This window comes from Rana temporaria, chromosome 4 (assembly GCF_905171775.1).
Source record: "Rana temporaria chromosome 4, aRanTem1.1, whole genome shotgun sequence".
Lineage (NCBI taxonomy): Eukaryota > Metazoa > Chordata > Amphibia > Anura > Ranidae > Rana > Rana temporaria.
This window is the reverse complement of record NC_053492.1, coordinates 371,774,394-371,796,563: the sequence shown is the minus strand read 5'-3', so window position 1 is coordinate 371,796,563 and position 22,170 is coordinate 371,774,394. Positions and strand designations below refer to the sequence as shown.

Genomic DNA, 22,170 nt, shown 5'->3' with positions numbered 1-22,170 from the left:
CAGGTAAAATAAATATTGGACATGTCACCATTTTTCTAGGTAAATATATTTCTAAAGGTGCTATTGACATGACATTTTCACCACATGTCATTAACAACCTATGCAATCCATACATACACAGAAACAACAGCAAATAAGTTCAGAAACCCAAGTTATGTGTAATAAAATGGAATGACACAGGGAAAAAGTACTGAACACATGAACTGCAATGTATTTAATATGTTGTGCAAAATCCTTTGTTGGTAATTATCGCTTCTAGACACCTCCTGTATGGAGAAACTAATCGCAGACATTGCTCGGGTGTGATTTTTGGCCCATTCTTCCACAGAAACCTTTTGAAAGGTTCATGGTCCTCTTCTATGAACTCTGAACTTTAGTTCTTTCCATAGATTTGCTATTGGATTCAAGTCAGGTGATTGGCTGGGCCATTCTAGCAACTTTCTTTTGTTTCTTTGAAACCAATTCTCTTTTGGCTTTGTGTTTGGGATCATTGTCTTGCTGAAATGTCCACCCTCGTTTCATCTTCATCATCATGGTAGATGGCAGCTGATTTTTATCAATACCTTGGTAAATTTTTCCATTCATCCTTCCTTCAATGATATGAAGTTTGCCAGTACCGTATGCTGGAAAAACAGCCACACACCATGATGCTCCCACCTCCAAACCTCAGTTATGGTGTTTGTTTTTCAGGGTGATGTGCAGTGCCTTTTGACCTCCCAAACATGGTGTGTATTATGACATCCAAAGAGTAAAATTTTGGTCTTATCTGACCAGACTATATTCTCCCAGTATTTCACAGGTTTGTCTAAATGTGCAGCAAACGAAACAAGTTTCAACATGCTTTTTCTTCAGCAATAGTCTTGCATGGAGGGCATGCATACAGGCCATGAGAGTTGAGTGCATTACTTATTGTTTTCTTTAAAACAATTATACCTGCTAATTCCAGGTCTTTCTGAGGTTCTCCACCAGTTGGTTCTTGGACAACTCTTCTGATAATTCTTTTCACTCCTGTCAGAAATCTTGTGAGGAGCACCTGGACGTGACCGGTGTGAAGGATGTCAGTGTAAATCTCCCTGCTTGGTTCATGTGTCACAAGCTATTGACATGTTAATGACCCTTCCTCAGCCAGCTCCCTAGTTCAAATGGTAATTGATTTATTGTGTGTGGGAAGGAGACCGGCCTTACTGTTTACAATGATTAGATAAGGGGCTCATGTTAATTATTCTGATTGCTTCATTGTGGTCAGGCTGTTACACCTAGTAATTAACTCCGCTGATGTCTTTATCTAAAGAAACATGTCTGCATGGTCGGCTCCGACTTGTCTCCTATAATCTGTATGGGAAACCCCACTGTGTGAGGGGGGCGTTCCTAACAGGCTGTAACCACATATAAGCTGAGTTTTTGTGTCAATAAAGTGTCTTGTTCCAGCAGTAAGCTTGTCTCATGTGTGGCTTTCTGGGCGATTCCAGGGATATCCCTCCTCGTGGAATATTGGGGTGATTGTCGTTATGGGAAGAAGGGAACGTTGACGGGGATATCATACCGATACCGTCACAATTGGTTGGTAGCAGCGGGATTTTTCCCTTCTATTCCCCTTCACACCCGGATTCCAAGCAGACACTGGAAGAACTACTGGAAGTTCGTGGAAGGATCGCTAGCAACAAAACCAAGCGGGTCATCATAGCAGAATTAATGGAGCTAGACCAGGAGGACGGGATTGCAGCAACGCCAGCAGTACAAGAGATGGAGACACCAGTGATTCAGGAGGAGGAATCGCCAGCCAACAAGCTAATGAGAGAGAAGCTAGCGTGGTTCGGCCCGAACCCAACGCCGGATGTGGTTCTGAAAGTGATGGACCTGTTAGCGGAGGAGGCTAAACAAATAAGGGACGCAGAACTACAGAAGGATAAACAAATAAGGGACGCAGAACTACAGGAGGCTAAACAAATAAGGGACGCAGAGCTACAGAAGGCTAAAGAAATAAGGGACGCAGAACTACAGAAGGATAAACAAATAAGGGACGCAGAGCTACAGTTAAAACTGGCAGCAGTCCAACAAGCAGCCGCACCTTCTACGAACAGTGAGTACAGCACAGCAGACGCAAGGAAGATTCCGTTTAGCGCTTTTAAAGCTTTTGATGAAAAGGACTGTGAAATTGATAACTACCTGGCAGACTTTGAGCGACAATGTAACCTGCACCGAATTGCTAGAAGAGAGTGGGTTGCAATATTGTCAGGCAAACTGTCAGGCAAAGCTTCTGATGCTTTCCGGACCGTGCCAGATCAGGATATCCATAGCTACGCCCGGGTTAAAGAAGCGCTCCTGGCTCGTTATGCAGTAACCCCAGAGTCCCACCGACAGAAGTTCAGGGACTCACGCAAAACCACGAAAGACTCTTACGCAGAATGGGCATGCCAGCTGTCCCTGTCGGCCTCTAACTGGGTTAACAGCAGCCAGGCCACCACCGCAGAGGACATTTTGCAACTAATGCTCCTGGAGCAATTTTACAATCACATCCAGACGGATGTCAAAGATTGGGTGAGAGATCGCAGGCCCATGACTCTACCAGAGGCCGCGAAGTTGGCGGATGAATATGCGGATACTCGCAAGACAAACCAGGTCACACCACGGGTACAACCTCCACAACCAACGGCGCCCTCACACCCACCAGCCGCTAGATACCAACCGCCTAACAGACCGATGACATCTAGCCCTCGCTACCCACGCCAGGAGGACAACGAACAACGCTGCTTCCGGTGCAAACAGTTGGGTCACTTCAAGCAGAATTGCCCCATGAACGACAACACCAGGTCAAATTGGTCTCAACCTGGGTACCGCCCACCAGCAGCAGCCCATTGTGTAGACTCGGCTTGGGATCTCCAGGAGCTGGGTCCGGAAGAACCATTGGGCACCCCTTACGAAGCCCTCATGGTACAATCTGTTATTACGGACAACAGGGAACACCATTGTCAGCTGGTCATGGGCGACCGCCATGAGCCGGAGGGGCCTTGGAGGGAGCTGGGCAGAAAGAGGCACCGCCAGCTACCCTCCAAGAAGAAGAGGTCCTGGAAGTCATATAACCAGCGGACCTGGGAGGAGAAGAAGCGACTGGAGGAGATGGAATCGCAGCGGGCGCCCCAGATGCGGGCTGAGATGTTCGCCAAGGGCCCACCGGTGGCCCCTTACACCACCACCCAGTTCCTGATGATGAAGGACCACGTGGAGAGCCTGCAGGACATGAGCAAGCAGGATCTGATCCGTGAGTACATAGAGCTGGAGGAGTGCATAAGCCGCATGGAGGAGGAGAACAACCACCTGAGGTCACAGCGGGCTGACCCCCCCAGGCTCCATGAACTGGAGATGGAGCTGGAGAAGCTCAAAGAGGAGAACCGGCGGCTGCGGAGGGAGCAGGGGGTGGCTGACCTTATGGGGCTCTGAGTCCCCTCTCCCCCCCCCCCGGACTCTGAGCACCAGTGCTACAGCATTTCAACAAATATAACTTTTTCTTTTTATGAATCTCCTGTGATTGTCACTTCAGAGCCATAACCTGCCCCCTCCCATAGCGGGACACCTAGACGGCGGCGCACAGACCCATTCGCTGTCTTCACACTGACTTCTGGTGACTTTGCAGATCGCACAAAGACTTGGGGACTGACCGGCGTGTGATCTGACGACCCGGTAGCATACCTGAGTCGGAAGCAGTTACCAATGGAGGTCAGTCACGCCAAACGGAGTTAACCTCGGACTAAAAGCTCTGAACCCGTCAACCCTACTGGACCAGGGAAGGTCCAACCGGGTTTGCCGGAGCAGGGAGAAAAAGGGGGGCCATTGTGAAGGATGTCAGTGTAAATCTCCCTGCTTGGTTCATGTGTCACAAGCTATTGACATGTTAATGACCCTTCCTCAGCCAGCTCCCTAGTTCAAATGGTAATTGATTTATTGTGTGTGGGAAGGAGACCGGCCTTACTGTTTACAATGATTAGATAAGGGGCTCATGTTAATTATTCTGATTGCTTCATTGTGGTCAGGCTGTTACACCTAGTAATTAACTCCGCTGATGTCTTTATCTAAAGAAACATGTCTGCATGGTCGGCTCCGACTTGTCTCCTATAATCTGTATGGGAAACCCCACTGTGTGAGGGGGGCGTTCCTAACAGGCTGTAACCACATATAAGCTGAGTTTTTGTGTCAATAAAGTGTCTTGTTCCAGCAGTAAGCTTGTCTCATGTGTGGCTTTCTGGGCGATTCCAGGGATATCCCTCCTCGTGGAATATTGGGGTGATTGTCGTTATGGGAAGAAGGGAACGTTGACGGGGATATCATACCGATACCGTCACAACCGGTTTATGGTAAAATCCTGTTCTTTCCACTTTGTGATTTAAGGCCCCAACAGTGCTCACTGGGACATTCAGAAGTTTAGAAAGCCGCCTGTAACCAATGCCATCAGTATGTTTTGCAACAATAAGGTCTTGAGTGAGCTCTTTGTTTTTGTTTTTCTCATCATAAGATGTTTCTTGTGTGACACCTTGGTAATGAAACCCCTTTTTTTATAGGCCATCCGTTAAGACTGAACCAGCTGATAGCAATTCTGCCCCTTGTCAGTGCAAATTACTTTCTAATTACTGATAGCTTTCAGCTGGTGTCTTGGCTTTCCATGCCTTTTTCTCATCTCCATTTCTTCATGTGTTCAATACAATTCCGGGTCATTCTATTTTTTTTTTTTGCACATAACTTAATTTCTTAACTTATTTGTTTTGCTTTCTTTGTATTTATGGATTGCATGGGTTGTAGACATGTGGTGAAAATTTCATGTCAATGGCACCTGTAGAAATATATTTGCCTAGAAAAATAGTGACTCATTCTATACTTAATATTTTTTTAAGTTTTATATTCTGTATGGGTTTTTACACAAGAATTATAATTTCATGCAGAGGCGGCTAACGTTTATTTAAATATATAATGGAAAAAATGGGTGAAAAAGCTGTTGCCCTTGGTGACAAATTGGTATAGCGCACAGTGATTTCAGCATTTTATCTTCTAGGAAAAGAAAAAATGGTTTATCAATTTTTTTTTTTTTTTTTTTTTATCAATAGTCCCCATTGTGAGTGAGTGAGAAACTTTTTTATATAGCGCAACACATGCAAACTGAATCGTCTCCTGATCTTGCATTAATTGCACTTGCCAATCTTGCTATGAACACATAGCGGACGTTGCTAGTCTGTCTACCATACAGGACAAACCAAGCATGCAGATTAAATCGACAGGGTGACAGTCAGAACTCCGGTTTGGCAAATATGTTCCAAGTCATTGCCTTGGAAAGTTAAAGCGGAGTTCCAGCCTTTTTTTGTTTATGAAGTCGGCAGCTACAAAAAGTGTAGCTGCTGACTTTTAATATACAGACACTTGCCTGTTCCACGGTCCAGCAATGCGGGCAAACGGAGTGTCGCTTCTCTCCCCCTCCTCTTTGCAGGCGCCGCCATTGCCACTCTTAGCACCCAGCTGTGACAGCTTTCGGCTTCGGCCGGGCGCGAGTCGCGCTGCGCTCCCGGAGTGGACAGGCGATCTCTTGGAACCTGGCACGTGTCCCAGGAGATCGCCTAGAGGGAGGGGCTGCCTAAGGCGAGAGGAGGAGTCGCCTGGGCCGAAGTGGGATAGGAAGTCCCACTCCTAACGAAAATTAAATGACATGCCAAATGTGTCATGTAAGGGGGCGAGGAGTGCTTAAAGCGGACGTTCCACTTTTGGATGGAACTCCGCTTTAAGTCACTGGAGCAGCATAACAGGCAGCTAGCAATTTTAGGAGCGGTCAGCAAGGCAATTTGAGCACAGGTTTCGTTTAAATAATTTTTTGTCAGAAGTTTAGAAAACAATGTTCAGTCATGCTGGGTATTTTTCATGTGTATCAATTTTCCTGTTAATGTTTGGAGGAGTCATGTTTGTTTTTGTTACAGATTAAAGGTTCCTGGTCAAGTAAAAGGGGGAAGGAAAACTATAATCCATATAGCTATGGCAATGTTTTCACAAACTGCTGTGCCGCTGTTTGTGGACCATTGAATCCAAGGTAAGCATTTGGAAAGGTTTCCTGATTTTAAATGAAGAAATGCCAGAAAATCACTTCTTGCAGCCCTGAAGAGTTGGGCTGATCCTTCGGTTACCAGCTATGTGCTGAAGAGTATGTGTGCGTGTCTAGTGATAAAAACATAAAACAAAAAAAAAAAACTTACATCCGCTATGAGAATATAGCCACAGTGTGTAGAGTTGTCCAAGTGTTTGGTGCAGTAGAGCTGGAGGGGAAGAATAGGTTAAAAAGAGCAGTGAAGGCAGATGACTGTTCTATTATTTATTTATTTATATATATTATGAGATGAGGGGGCAAAGTTTTCCTTCGCCTCTCTGAAAATCAAATTGATCAGTTTATTCTTACAGCCATACTCTGGCCAAAAAAATTAAAAAAATTCTCCCATGCAGTGGGGCTGCACCTTAAAACATTTTTTAAAGTTGAGCTTTAAATAAAAAGAATTTTTTATCTGAAAGCATTCTGCCTTTGTCTTGCCTCTTAGACGAGACTCATGTACATGAACGTTAACTGATATATAAGGAAACCTCTATTCTCAATAACTTTTCATGTCTTTTGGCTCTTGTACTGTTTTCCTGATTATTGAAATGTTTGTTTTGCTTCTTCTTTTTTTTTTTTTTTTTTTTACAAGTCTAATTGATCGCAGAGGAATTATAGAAGCTGATATGGCACAATCAGTCGCACCATCAAATGGATTGACTATGTATGGTTCTACTCAGTCACAGAGCAGCATGGTAAGACTTCCTTCTATATGATCTATGTAGTTATGTGACAGAATAATACTGAAACGAATATGTGCTTTCTGTGACATTTGTGTTGCCAACGTCCCTATTTTTACGGACAGTTCGTAAAAATGGGCATTTTTTTCCCCCCGTTGGAACTGCGCATGGAGATTGGAGGCAGGGGGCGGTGGTGGCACCGCAGAGGGGGATGGAGGCAGGGGCTGTTGGTGGCACCGCAGAGGGGGATGGTGGCACCACAGAGCATGGGGGATGGAGACGGGGTTGTTGGTGGCACTGCAGAGGGGGATGGAGGCCGGGGGGGATGGTGGCATCAGAGGGTGGAGATGGAGACAGGGGTTGTTGGTGGCACCGCAGGGGACGATGGACTCGGGGTGATGTGACTAAATAATTTGCCCTTATATCGAAAATAACATTTTTTTTTCCCTTAATATCTACCTTAAATCACATTGCTATTTGCCTAGCGTACTTGTTTGTAGCCTAAATACTGAAATTTGCACCTAAACATGTAATTTTGTAACTTTTGTGAAATGGCAGTAAAAACGTGGCTGCGCCAGTAAATTTTGGGTGTCGTTCTGATAAATTTCAATCTGTCCGAACCCACCTGAGCTCCTCTTTGTTCTCAAGTATTGCACAAAGCAATGGTGACTGGATCACCATAAAGCCTATATAGCCATTGCAATTAAGAATTGGAGACAGGAGACCAATAAATGTTTGCGTTTTAATATTTACATCTAGTTCAGTTTAAAGTTGAGCATCAAGAAAACTTGACTCAATTCATACTAACATTTTAAATCTAGACATACTTGCAAAATTACATTCATATTTAATTCCTTGTGCATGGATGATACCGGATCATATTTAACTTAAAATTACACTAAAACGCAGGTTTAAAAAAGTGTAAATTCTATTCAAGTATGTATTCCTAACTCAAAGTACTTCTGTATTGCTCTTGGCCTCCAAATTCCTCTTTTAAATTTTTTTTTTCCTCCTGCTGTGGTCTGACTTCTGTTAGAGGGTGTCTGCTTTCCATAGTCCCACTGCATGTAGCCACCTTCACTTGTTTGCTCCCAAGATGGACTATGTAATTTGTAGTATGCCTAGAGCAGTGCACATGCCCACAGCAAACATTCACTGCTCGTTCGAAACAGAAGTTAAAAAAGCAAAAATGATTTAATGAAAAATTACAGGGCCATGAAGTAGTGGATGTATATGGTTTTATTTTTGGAGAGTAAGGATATCCTTTAGTGTCACTTTGATGTAAAATTGGTTCCACGCAAAGCTTTGCAGTTGTAAACAATCTGAAACCCTCGTCGTCATGTTTGTTGAAGCCGTCCCTTCAAAGCTATTACCTTTTTTATTTTATACTGGTAATGTTAAAGTTGGATGATATAGAGCTATTTATTAATCTTTAAGTAAAATATAACAAAATTACAGATATACAAACACGAGTTGCACATAATCCTATTTTTATATGGTTCTTTATGTACAGTTGTATTCAAAATTATTCAACCCCCACTGAAATTGATTGTTTTGGCCCGTTTGACATTGATTTTGATCATTCAGTCATCCTACTTACAATTAAATCAAAGAGGCACGTGTAGGTCAGACAAATATAACATAACATTTATAATGAAATAACCACAAATGTCTTTTCTGTGCTCACATCATTATCAGTTTTATTCAACCCCCAAGTGACATTCAATCTTAGTACTTAGTACAACATCCTTTTACAGTTATAACAGCTTTTAAACGTGAAGCATAGCTTGACACAAGTGTCTTGCAGCGATCTACGGGTATCTTCGCCCATTCGTCATGGGCAAAAGCCTCCAGTTCAGTCACATTCTTAGGCTTGCGCACTGCAACTGCTTTCTTTAAGTCCCACCAGAGGTTCTCAATCGGATTTAAGTCTGGTGACTGCGATGGCCACTCCCAAATATTCCAGCCTTTAATCTGCAACCATGCTCTAGTGTACTTGGAGGTATGCTGGGGATCATTGTCCTGTTGAAAGGTCCAACGTCTCCCAATCCTCAAGTTTGTGATGCACTGCATCACGTTGTTATCCAATATCTCCTGGTACTGAAGAGAATTCATGGTACCTTGCACACGCTGAAGCTTCCCTGTACCTGCAAAAGCAAAACAGCTCCAAAGCATTATTGACCCCCCGCCATGCTTCACAGTAGGCAAGGTGTTCTTTTCATCATAAGCCTTGTTCTTCCTCCTCCAAACATAGCGTTGATCCATGGGCCCAAACAGTTCTAATTTTGTTTCATCAGTCCACAGAACACAATCCCAAAACTTCTGTGGTTTGTCCACATGACTTTTGGCATACTGCAGTCGACTCTTCTTATTCTTTGGAGACAGCAAGGGGGTGCACCTGGGAGTTCTGTCATGGAGGCCTTCATTTCGCAGTGTGCGCCGTATTGTCTGAGCAGAAACTTCAGTACCTACATCTGACAAATCTTTTCTCAGTTCCTCAGCAGTCACACAGGGACTTTTCTCCACTCTACACTTCAGGTAGCGCACAGCAGTCGAAGTCAGCATCTTCTTTCTGCCACGACCAGGTAGCGTTTCAACAGTGCCCTTTGCCTTGAATTTGCGAATGATGCTTCCTATGGTGTCTCTTGGTATGTTTAGCATCTTTGCAATCTTCTTATAGCCATTGCCCTTCCTGTGAAGAATAATCACCTCTTCTCTTGTCTTCCTGGGCCATTCTCTTGACTTCACCATGTTTGTAACCACACCAGTAAATGTCTAGAAGGAGCGGAGTATCAGTCATTTTAAAGCTGCCTAATTGGTGCTTATTAGGCTTTATTGCTGCTCCCTGACATCCACAGGTGTTTTCAATACCTGATTGAAAACACTTCAATGAACCTCTGTTCTTCAGAGTGGTAGTCTTTAAGGGGTTGAATAATTGTGTAAATGAAGAATTCACAAAAGAAACATTGACTACTGTATTACAAAACCAATTGATGTAATTTTAGTTGCATATGGTTCTATAAGAAGTCCTTGTAGGATTTCATTCTGAATACAATTACAAATGTACACTAAATTACCTAAAACCCTTTACAGCATTGAGGAGTTGAAGAATTTTGAACAAAACTGTATGTTGAATTTTGAATATGATTCTGTAACTTTATATAGTTGAATTATATATATATATATATATATATAGACAAAGTGTTGTCCAAAACGTATGAGCTGCTTAACTCCCCTCCGACACAGCCCGACCTGCCCTTTCTGCAGAAATGGGAAACCGAACTACAGTGTTCCTTTACTGATACCCAAAGACAGAAGATAATTCGCTTTTCCCTTAAAACGTCGATCTGTACAAAAATTCAGGAGCTTAATTATAAGATCCTGACCAGGTGGTATTATACCCCTCAGGTCTTACACAGATTTTCCCCCACGTCCACCAATCTATGCTGCAGATGTCTAGCGGAGGTAGGAACGTTCCTTCACATCTTTTGGTCCTGTCCCAGATTACAGCACTTTTGGTCAATGGTCGGTGAGATCACTCAGAAATTCACAGACCACGTAATAGTGAACGACCTGGCCTTCTTCCTGCTCCATGACACTCCAATCCCAGAGAGGACTTGCAAGAAGTCAATTGTACGGCATCTACTGAATGCGGCTAAGTCCTGCATTCCTCTCAAGTGGAAGAAGAGGTCGCCCCCGTCGGTGGGTATGTGGCTGCGGAGGGTGGAAGATATTAAGCGGTTGGAGGACCTGGTCCTCACGGCTCAAAACAAGCAGGAGAAACATTCTCGGGCATGGAGACTCTGGAATATGTATATCTATTCAGATGAAGGGTCCGAAATGCTCGCTTCATAACTTGATCAGGAGAAATGGCCCCGCTGTCCGTGACGGCAGGGAACCTAATCCCAACCCCGGGTCGCCCCTTCTTTCCTCCCTTCTGGCCTCCCCCCCCTCTCTTTTTTCCCTTTTCGGTCCTCATCCCTTTTCTTCATTCTATGGTTATTTATCTTTCTCTACCCCCCTCCCCCTTGGCCTCTGTTTACTCTATCCCCGTTGCTCCCCTGCTAGTGCTTTCTTTCTAGGCCGATATTGTCTCAGGTTATGCTTTGTACACTGGAGAATATCTGGTCCGTTCAGGGATAAGAATGCACGTGATTCTTACACCGCCCCTTATGGTGGACAGTACCGTATTGCAATTGTAAAAAAAAAAATTGTATGTTTTGTAAGAAAATAAATAAAAAATTATATTTGAAATGCCACTTAATTGAAAAGGAACATTTTTCCTGAAGTCTTGTAGGAAAACCCAACACTCCTGGGAGTGTCAATCTCCTGTGCATCCCTCTACCACCTCCCACTCCCAGGGCATTTAGTGGTTCCTTCTGTAATGATGCGGAGGTCAGCTAAGCAATGTGGGAGAAGGGAACACCGGATAAGAAGCTCCTGAAGTGTTGGTTTCTGGTAGACTTTCGGGGGGCAATTCTTCCTTCCCTATCGTAGCAGCATTTGGCACAGACCGCTAAATATTTTTACTCTTTACGTAACTTCTTTATTTCAATTATGAGATCGACAGTCATTTTAAAGGAAAGGTTTGATTTTTGTATTGGGTGATTATAAAATACTCCTGAGAATGTTTCACCACTGGATGCCTTGGGATTTTATTGTTTGCCTGTAAACAATTTTTCCCAAATTGGGCAGTGACCAGCCAAGTCTAGCATGGTAAATCTTTACATCCTCCTGTGCTTATACATAGTATCTGTTACCAATAAATGTTCTACATAAAGCTACCCAAATTGTATGGCTTTTTGGTTACACTCAATTGGTATGAATATGCTACTAAAGCAAACCTTATGCGTTTGTCTTGCACCGATGAGCTTTGGCTTGAAGGTTAATTGTGAGTCAGTTCTGATGATAACCAAGTAGAGCTGCACGATTATTGTTAAAGAATCGAGATCGCGATTCTATCCCCCTCCCGATCTTAAAAAAGCATTTCCACCATTTAGTGCAGAAAGTTCTCTGCTCAAGCCGACGGCTGTCGAACAAAACAAAAAAAAGGGAAGCTTGCAAAGTTTCTCACAAAATTACTAAAGAGAAACATTGGAACATATCGTTCTTTTTGGATCAAAGGGATGAACTTCAGTCTGCAAATGAGGCCAGTTTAACCACTTAAAGACTAAACCTTTTTCTTTTGCCACTTGTTGCTTACAAGTTAAAATCTGTCTTTTTTGCTTAAAAATTACTTGGAACCCCAAACATTATATATATATATTTTTTTTAGCAGAGCCCCTAGAAAATAAAATGGTGGTTGTTGCAATGTTTTATATAACACTGTATTTGCGCAACAATCTTTCAAACGCAATTTTGGGGGGGGGGGGGTACACTTTAATGAAAAAAGAAAAAATCTAAGCAGTAAAGTTAGCCCAATTTTTATAATGTGAAAGATAGTTATGCCGCGAGAATCGTGATCTTTATTCCAAGCACATAAAATTGATGGGCATTTTAGCCAGAATCGTGCACCTCCTATAACCAAGCAAATTTAGCCATGTGCTGATTGCAGCTCTGCATATACACCGTATTGTACAAAGAATGTCTACTCTGCTCTTTAAAAATAAATATGCATTAATGATTGATAAAATTAATGCAAATATGCATTAATGATTGATAAAGTTAATGCATTCTTAAAGCATGAGTGTAATGTAGCACATTGATTTTAATGTCTTTCATCTGTATATATACGGTACATAAGTGAATGCAGTGTAATAGTTTCCCAGTAATTGATCTATCCTGGTTCCAGGGAAACCATATTTACTAAATGGAGCACATGAGAAGGCAGCAACCAGTGGTTTTAGTGAAAATGTAAAGGACAAACTTTTAATATAGGTATACACTTAATTGCAGTTTTATTAATGTGTGCTAATCTTTGCTTATTAGAGCTTTGTTTTATGTATACATCTTTACACTGCGCACTTGTCCCTTCGTTTATGGTTTGCAGTACAGTGTGTGTCGGTGTTCTTTCTCTGCTTGGTTGTCTTAATATTTGCTTAGACTAATGCTGCAACTTGCTACCTCTCAGTAGTCCTATGATTTTCAAGGCCTAATATACTTCAAGACTTGAGATTTTCCTTGATTTACATTTTTTACTGCTTTTCCTTCAAAACAAATTGTTCACCTTGTCTTACAGATTTGTTATCGGCAACATGCACTACTATAGAAAATTATTCTATACCTAATTGTAGGTTTCGAGCTTCATGTTAAAGAGGAAGTAAACCCTCCGAAACAAACCTGAAAAACCATAAACCCTGTAAGACAAAGGCATAATCAGCTATTATGCATAGCATACTAGCTGATTATGTATTACTTGCCTCAGATCGAAGCCCCCACATCAGTCCACGTCTCCCCCCTCCGGCCGCCGACATGTTGTCCCGGAGTGACTTCCGGGGATTGCGGCTCTGGCACTGTAATTGGCCGGAGCCACGATGACATCCCTCCCGCGCATGTGTGCGGGAACGGCATAGTGCCGTTGCTTCAGTTGGTTTAATCACTTAACGATCGCCCACTGTATATATACGTCCTGTTTTTAAAGATGGATATCTCGGTAACAGCTGCCACAACCGAGATATCCATCTCTTCAGTGAGCGGTCCTGTAAACGATAACAGCAGTCTCTGCGGCGGATTCGCCATGAGATCGGCGTTATCGGAAAACTGCCATGAAAGCTTTGGCCGGGAAACCTGGCCGTGTGTATGCTCCCCCGCAGTGTTTTCCATAGGAAAACTGCCGGGAAAAAGACTGAGAACATGTTCTCATTTTTCCTGACAGGATTCCCAGTGCTTTTCCTGTCTGGAAAACTGCCATGGAGAGTACACACGGCCAGTTTTCCCGGGCCAAAAGCTGTCGCTGCAGTTTTCCTGATGGGAAAACTGGTCGTGTGTACGAGGCATTGAGCTTTACTCAGATTTAGGATCCCAGAATTCCTAAATTCCTGTGATTCCAACCCCGCTCTACCTCAAGGCATGGGTTCCAATATGGTGGGCCCCTACTCCCACCCCGCCTGGCCTGTGGCGGGCTCTTTTGTAGACCCCACTTCAGGGGCTCCTGTAGTGCCAATTTCCCAAGGTAATTGGCTCACAGCCCCCCGCAAATCTTTTTGTTCTGACCTTTTTTTCATCTTCCCACACCCATAGGCCCCTGACGGGGTACGAACAGCTATGCTCTTTCTTGAAAACGCCCAGACTTTCATTTTCCACCATATACACGCTACTACATACATTGATACATGCTCGACCCCCCTCTTACACGAGGAAGTGGTCCTCGGATCTGGGAAAGGAATTCCACTTGGTAGATTGGCAAAAGTCCTACCATTTTACACGCAAATCCTCAATCTCCTGTTATTCCCAGGAGAAAAACTTTAAACTTATCTCCCAATGGTACAAGAACCCTCAATCTTTACATAAGATTTTTCCATCCATGCCTGCCTCGTGCTGGAGATGTGGTGCGGCAGATGGTAGCTACCTCCACATATGGTGGGATTGTCAGTCCATTCAGCCCCTCTGGTCACAGGTTTTTGCCATATACAGCAGTTTATACGACCGGCCTTTGACGCCATTCCCGGAGATGGCTCTATTGTCTATGCCTCCTGGCTCCATAGCCTCCCAGAAATGTACTCTGTTGCGTTTCTTCCTGTCGGCCGCTAGGCAGCTTATCCCTATGTTTTGGAAAACTATCACCACCCCCCCCCCCCTTGGCCTTGTGGGTCTCCACGGTCAATGATATTATGCGCATGGAAGAGATGCTGGCCCTCGACACTGACACCTTCGACAAATTCAAGACCCTCTGGCTCCTTTGGATTGACTACTCTGCCTCAGACTCTCTGAAAACTTTATTGGCACCTCCGAGTAATCCAGCTCCTTATCCTGATCCCATCATGTAGGTTTGACATGCCGTGGTCTGCTCGGTCCCTCCTCTCTACGCATTCTCTGCCTTCTTTTCTTTTTCCGCTATCCTCTATTGCTCTTTTTTCCCCTTCTTTGCTTTTCTTTCTCTTTGATCATTTTAGGTGAATGAAGTCAAGTGTCGTATTATGTATATTGGCTAAGCCCTCACTGTCCTTTGGATGGAATGGCACTGTCCGCCCCTTGTAGGCGGTGGAGCCTCTGAGTTTTTGTTGATACTGTTACAAGCTGAGGATAGATGATGGGATTTGAATTATGTTTTCTTGTCTCCCGGACATTTGAACGTTGTTTGTACTATTGTTTTTCTTTGTCAAATAGAATAAAAACATACTTGACTCTAAATTCCTGTGATTCCTCAATGAAAGCTGTAGAAAAATTAGATTTTTGTAAGTTGACAAAACTGTTTTTCTGCATGGATTTGTAGGTTTTAGTGCATTTTCTTTTTAATAGTTACTGTGTATGCTGTGAGCATAAACTTCAAAACTAAAATATATTACCCACCGATTGTCAGACAGGATAAAATAATTAAAGTCCAGATGAAAGAAGTGACTCATTTCTACCTTGCTCAGCTCTGCTATATTAGGGAATAGTTTCAGTGATTCCTGTCTAACGACAGATCATTAACTCGGAACTGGGAAGAACAGTTGCTAGTCCACCTATTATTGCTATGATCAGGGAGTATTTCGTTTGCACCAGGCAAGTTATTTAGTTGATTATGAGAACAGTGTGTTTTGTTTTTTTTTTCCCTTGGACATTGCAGATGTTTGTCATTTTAGTCTTGGGATTTAGTATGTATTATTTATGTAGAACTTTTATTTCCAAGGTTGTTTGGTTTACACAAAAAACAGTTTTATGTTCCGGAGTTAAGTTTTGTGTTGGCCTTTAGAAAAAGATGGAACCTACTTGCCATAGCAGCTGTCTTCTGCACCCATTGTTCACTTTTCTTCTAGTGTGATATTTGCTGTGTAACTAAAATGTATTGGTTCCAGCTTCTATTGAGTGTAGGAGTTTTCCTGTTTTGAAAATCAAAATTATTCAAAGACAGGATATGAGACATCACCTGAGAAATTCTGCCGTAAGCACAAGTTCTACGACAAACATACAGAAGCCTTTTATAGATTTTGCAGATATTACCATAAAACATTGTTTGTTTTTCTTTTAAATCTATAAAACTGCAGATGGCTTGTCTTAAAAAAATAAATAAATTGTTATTGCAGGTGAACCATGCCACAAAAATAGCAAGTGTTCAGCTCTAATCCCTTTTTCTGTGAATTGATCCATTTTCCTTTATAAAGAATTTACTAGTTTGGATATATTTACAGTGAGTGTACTGGCTAGCATTGAGAATGATGGCTCAACACTGAAAATCTTTGTACTCTGTGCACATACTCATGCTGCTTTGTACCCCTATTGGCTACATGACTTGGGGGGGGGGGGGGGCAGCCATGTAGTGAATTCACTTCAGGGCCTTTGACGCTGTCAGAGGAAGTTCTATTCACTGAGAGTAACCAGGTTTTTGTTGGATAAAGATTCAGTAAGTATGCAGTCTAATTTAGTTCAACCACATAGAAACCGGGTCTGTGCAGAATCGCGTGTGTATTTACGTGATTCTGCATTACCGGGTAAGAAGCGTGTTCCACCCGGATGTGCTGTGATTCAGCATTACCTGCTAAAGATATGAAAACCAGTGAGCTAGATCCACAGTAAAAGCAGTATACACAAACAAATTTTGGGCACATTTAACCCATTGATCGCCCTAGATGTTAACCCCTTCCTGGTCAGTGCGAGTACAGTGACTGTGCATATTAGCACTAATCGCTGTCATATTGGCACTGGTGATGTCTGGCAGGCAATTGGTTCCAAAACTAGTGTAGCGAAAACAATGAAGCAAAACGATAACAAAAGTCCATAGACTGTGAAAAATCCACCGTAGTGCAACTGTAGGTGACAGTTCATAGAATTGTTAATTCATATTATCCAGTGACTTCAGTGACAACCACTCGTCGCACACGCCTGATATTTGTCTCTCAGGAAGCCAAGGGATTAATTAAAAAAACATGTATATCAACTCGCCACGTTGATATAAAAACAGAAAATACGACCTAAATGTCAGCACCTGACACCTGTACGCGTTATGCTCTCTGAGCTTCTTCAGCAAGTCAAGAAGCTCATCCGAGCATAACGCGTACAAGCGTGTGTGACTCTGTAGTGGGGTCGTTATCTGGAGGTGAGCAGGCATTCCAGCTAGAGGTGGTGGTCACTGGATAATATGAATTAACAATTCTATGAACTGTCACCTACAGTTGCACTACGGTGGATTTTCACATTATTTGGACTTTTATTATTTTATTGCTTCACTGTTTATATTGGTTGCGCTACACTAGTTTTGGTTTATTTGTATTGAATTGAGAGAAGCATGTGAATACACTCTGAGAGGTGTTGGCAGCAATCGTGATGAGCCTAGAGGTAGGCCACAGACACTGGACTGGTTTATTATTGTGTTGCACTGATTAATTGTACCTAATTTGAATATTGCACTGATTAGATTTGGTTTCACAGTCAATTGGTTCCCCTCAGTGTCAGATTGACTGCCGCAGTATGACAGTCCTGTTATAAGTCATTGATCACTACCATTACTAGTATAGGGGAAAAAAATGAATACAAATTTCAATATACAGTGGGGATCAAACGTTTGGGCACCCCAGGTAAAAATTTTGTATTAATGTGCATAACGAAGCCAAGGAAAGATGGAAAAATCTCCAAAAGGCATCAAATTACAGATTAGACATTCTTATATGTCAAAAGTTAGATTTTATTTCCATCATTTACACTTTCAAAATTACAGAAAACAAAAAATGGCGTATGCAAAAGTTTGGGCACCCTGCAGAATTTATAGCATGTACTGCCCACTTTGCAAAGCTGAGACCTGCCAGTGTCATTAATTGTTCTCAATCATTGTCTGGGAAGACCAGATGATGTCAATCTCAAAGGTTTTAAATGCCCAGACTCATCTGACCTTGCCTCAACAATCGGCACCATGGGTTCTTCTAAGCAGTTGTCTAGAAAACTGAAAATAGTTGACGCTCACAAAGCTGGAGAAGGCTATAAGAAGATGGCAAATCGTTTTCAGATGTCAATAATCTCTGTTCGGAATGTAATTAAGAAATGGCAGTCATCGGGAACAGTGGAAGTTGAAGCAAGATCTGGATGACCAAGAAAAATATCAGACAGAACAGCTCGCAGGATTGTGAGAAAAGCAATTCAAAACCCACGTTTGACTGCATGATCCCTCCGGAAAGATCTGGCAGACACTGGAGTTGTGGTACACTATTCCACTATAAAGAGATACTTGTACAAATATGGTCTTCATGGAAGAGTTAAAGAGAGGATGGCTTCTACAAATGGATAATGATCCTAAACACACCTCAAAATCCACGGGGGATTACATCAAGAGGCGTAAACTGAAGGTTTTGCCATGGCCTTCACAATCTCCTGACCTCAACATAATTGAAAATCTATGGATAGACCTTAAAAGAGCAGTGCGTGACAGACAGCCCAGAAATCTCAAAGAACTGGAAGACTTTTGTAAGGAAGAATGGGCAAAGATACCTCAAACAAGAATTGAAAGACTCTTGTCTGGCTACAAAAAGCGTTTACAAGCTGTGATACTTGCCAAAGGGGGCAGTACAAGATATTAACTCTGCAGGGTGCCCAAACTTTTGCAGACGCCATTTTTTTGTTTTCTGTCATTTTATAAGTGTAAATGATGGAAATAAAATCTAACTTTTTCTGACATATAAGGATGTCTAATCTGTAATTTGATGCCTTTTGGGGATTTTTTTCCATCTTTCCTTGGCTTCGTTATGCACATTAATACAAATTTTTACCTGGGGTGCCCAAACTTTCGATCCCCACTGTATATCCCATAGTTTGAATACTGATAGGTTTGTGTAAAAGTTATAGCATCTACACTTATTGGGATTTGTTTTGTACCACAGGCATGTAGCTGAATACATTTTGCCCAAAATGTATTAAGAGATTTTATTTTTTTATTTGATTGTATTTTCATTTTTGGGGATATGTTTTTTATAGCCAAAAGTAAAATAGTTTTTTTTTTTTTTTTTTTAATTGCCGTTCATTTTTCTTTTGTATAATACAAAATATGCCCAGAGGTGATCAAATACCACCAAAAGAAAGCGCTTTGAAAAAGTAATACATTTTGTTTGGACACAACATTGCATGATCACGCAATTGTCAGTTAAAATGGTGCAGTGCCACGTAGCAAAAAAATGGCCTGGTCATGAAAGGGAGGTAAATCTTTTGTAGAGCAAGTGGTTGAATAATGCTTTTAGTTTGTTTTTGTATATTTTACACATGGATCCATTTGAATAAGTAGTTGGCTTTTAATTTGTGCATTTCTTCAGTGCTCATGCAGTATTGAATGCCAGTTAAATGGTCACTAAAGGATTATTTTTTTTTTTTTAGCTAAATAGCTTCCTTTACCTTACTGCAGTCCTGGTTTCATGTCCTCATGGTTCGTTTTTGCTCTGATGTTGCTGCAATTCTCCTCTGTTTTGGACACTTCCTGGTTGTCTGTTTCCTGATCACCACAGTACTGGGAGATTTTAGTTTCGTTTTTCAAACCAATACTGCTCTATGGCACTGTCCAGCACAGATACAGCATAACATGCTAAAACTAAACTAAATGCAAAAACGAAACTAAAAAACTACAGGTACATTATATGATTGATTTTTATCTATTTTTAATCCTTTTTAAAAGGAATCTGTTAACTATTATGTCTCTATACCCTGTAAACAGTCATTTCAGCAAACAAAAAAATTCCTTTAGTGACCCTTTAACCATGTGCAAGTACAGCATGTAGTAACATTGTACTTGTGTAATAGCATTACAAAGTGGCTCACTCTTTCTCCCGAAATACCTGCTCTACAAATGGCACTAGCCAATTGAACTGCATGGTTTATAAGGAATGATGGGATATGTTCATATTTAATACTTTCCCAAAATAGTGTCACATTTCAGATCACACATTACCAGCTGGTTATATTATTGCATGCTTTCTTATGTATTCGTTTTAATAGAAAAATAAGAGACTGGCACAAAAACCTGTGCTTGATATATAGTGGTAGTTTTTAAAGCCATTTTTCCTCACTGACTTGCGCAAACCACTGTTCTATGTCTGCTGAAGCATACTGCTAACCTTTCTGTATTCTCTCTTTATGGTTTTATTTTTTATTTTTTCCCCCCTTTAAATCCAACTACCTTTTTTACTTTTTGCCCATAATTTATTTTGTTGGAATGCTTTTTGTTTTTATATTCCTCCATACCCTTCCATTCTGCAGTGTGACCAAGACCAGTGCATTCAGAGCACCAAATTCGTTTTGCAGGCAGCAGCCACACCACTCCTTCAGGCTGAACCTACGATACCTGCTGATGAACCACCTTTGCCAGGAAAAACAACAATAACCGCACCATGCACCACTTTGGCACATGGCCAGCCAACTCCACCATCTTCAATCCCAAACCTAAACTCAGAAACCGCTTTGACTGATATGATGCCCTTAAAAGAAGACATTGGAAATCATCAGTTCTTAACGCCAGATGAAGCACCTTCACCACCTGGAATGCTGCCAGCAAGCAGCTCTGTGACTCATAGCCATACCATGCATGTCCTCAACCTTGTCAGCCAAGACTCCTTGCATGAAGACTCTGTGCGTGGTCTTGTAAAGCTCAGCTCTGTTTGACCAACTGTGATAATGCTCAAGTTTCATTGCACATCTGTTAAACTCTGTGATACGCTTGCACTGTGTCATGATTACAAATGCCCCTTGTACAGTAATTTCAGTTTGGCTAAAATAAAAACGTCAGGCCATGGACTCTAGATCACCAATTTGAGTAAGCTGGCTTGTTTTCTTAGATCACTTGTATTGCAACTGACTGCCTCATTCAAGGAACGATGTAGTTCTGTAAGTTTTCAAAGCTGAAGTTGGGGGCATGGCTTATGCGATCTCTGAACGAACTGGAAATGTGAAAACATGGCAAAATATACCTTTATTTTGGATATAGTGTTCAGATGAGCCTTTTTTTGAGCCATGCACCCCTGAGATGTTAAACTTGCCTCGCCACTAAAATGGTTATGGAGTGAAAGTCTGGACTTTGGCTTCATTTGGCCTCCAGGCTCTGGATTTTTGTGGTGTAACCTGCTAACCCTGAAATTTGGGAACCTACACTGTGTTCTGTAAAGCAAAACATACACTTTGAGATAGCCAAATTGTGCTCCTTTCTCCAGGATGTTGTGCTTCAGTTTTATGTTGGTATATGGAAATAAATGCTGCGTACCTAAATAATATTTGGGGATAACGGTGTTTTGGTTAAACGGTCAATGCCAGAAAAGTTCTTTTTTTTTTGTTTGTTTGTTTTTTTTTTTTTAGTTTTTGTTTTTTCACATTTCAGCATTATTTTCCTGATTTTTGGTCAAGTTTGCCCACATTTATAAAGGGCTGATGTTGCTGAATGACAATGCATTGCATTTATCGACCTGTACAAATGTTTAGTTATGGTATAGTTTAATGCCATGACACTTTCTTTCCAAATGTGCAAATAAAGTTACTTTTTCTTATCGGACGCTTTCTTCCATTCAATCAAGATTCTTATATGTACAATGTGCTGTATACAGTACGGTTTTATATTTTTTAGGTTCAGCATATTTAAAAATACATATTTTTTTTTTGTTAAATAAAAATTTGCACATGAGTAAAAAAAATCCTGCCCACAATTGGTTTACCTTTCCTGACACTACAGAGGATACATTGATTGCCTCTGTAAGAGCCAGCATCGGATACATTGGAGTAGGTTTACTAAAAATGGAGCACTCAGAATCTGGTGCAGCTATGCATGGTAGCCAATCAGCATTTAACTTCAGCTTGTTAAATTAAGCTTTGACAATAAAACTTGGAAGTTGATTGGATTCTATGCAGAACTGCACTAGATTTTGCACTCTCCAGTTATAGTAAATAAACCCCATTGCCTTTCTCAATTTCAGCTGATAATGACGGCCAGGATCCTCAATGGGGATCCAAATAAAGTGTTTAATGTTCATGTGATCATTGTCAGAGTGGTTTCCAATAATGTGGTCACTGTCTGCCCTGACATAGTGATCACATGAAGGCTGGAGACTCCATTGACACGGTTTAGTACTAAAATTACTTTATTATATAGAAAAAAGTTTTTTTGTTCATTGTCAGACAATATTAAAATCCAGCAGTGTTTAATAAAAAATAAAAAACGGAGTCTTTAAAATTAAAACCTTTTAAGTTCTTATAACAAATAAGTAAATCTTCTAAATTTTTTCTGTTTAGTTTTGGATAGCGTTGAGAGGAAATGTGTTTATTTGCCTGAAACCCCAGTGG

The 22,170-nt window shown here is 41.6% G+C and overlaps 1 protein-coding gene across 3 annotated transcripts in view; it reads left to right on the top strand.

Annotated features, from left to right (window-relative positions):
• Positions 1-22,170, top strand: part of ZDHHC14 (zinc finger DHHC-type palmitoyltransferase 14) — a 148,211-nt gene that overhangs the window by 108,988 nt on the left and 17,053 nt on the right. The window contains exons 9-11 of one of the 3 annotated variants that reach the window (XM_040350958.1): positions 5,952-6,061; positions 6,708-6,810; positions 20,149-21,381. In XM_040350958.1, coding sequence (XP_040206892.1) covers positions 5,952-6,061; positions 6,708-6,810; positions 20,149-20,505 — 570 coding nt within the window. In that variant the 3' untranslated portion in view covers positions 20,506-21,381. Of the gene's footprint in view, positions 1-5,951; positions 6,062-6,707; positions 6,811-20,103; positions 21,382-22,170 lie in introns of those variants that run through there. The other 2 variants (XM_040350957.1, XM_040350959.1) reach the window with 2 other exon arrangements.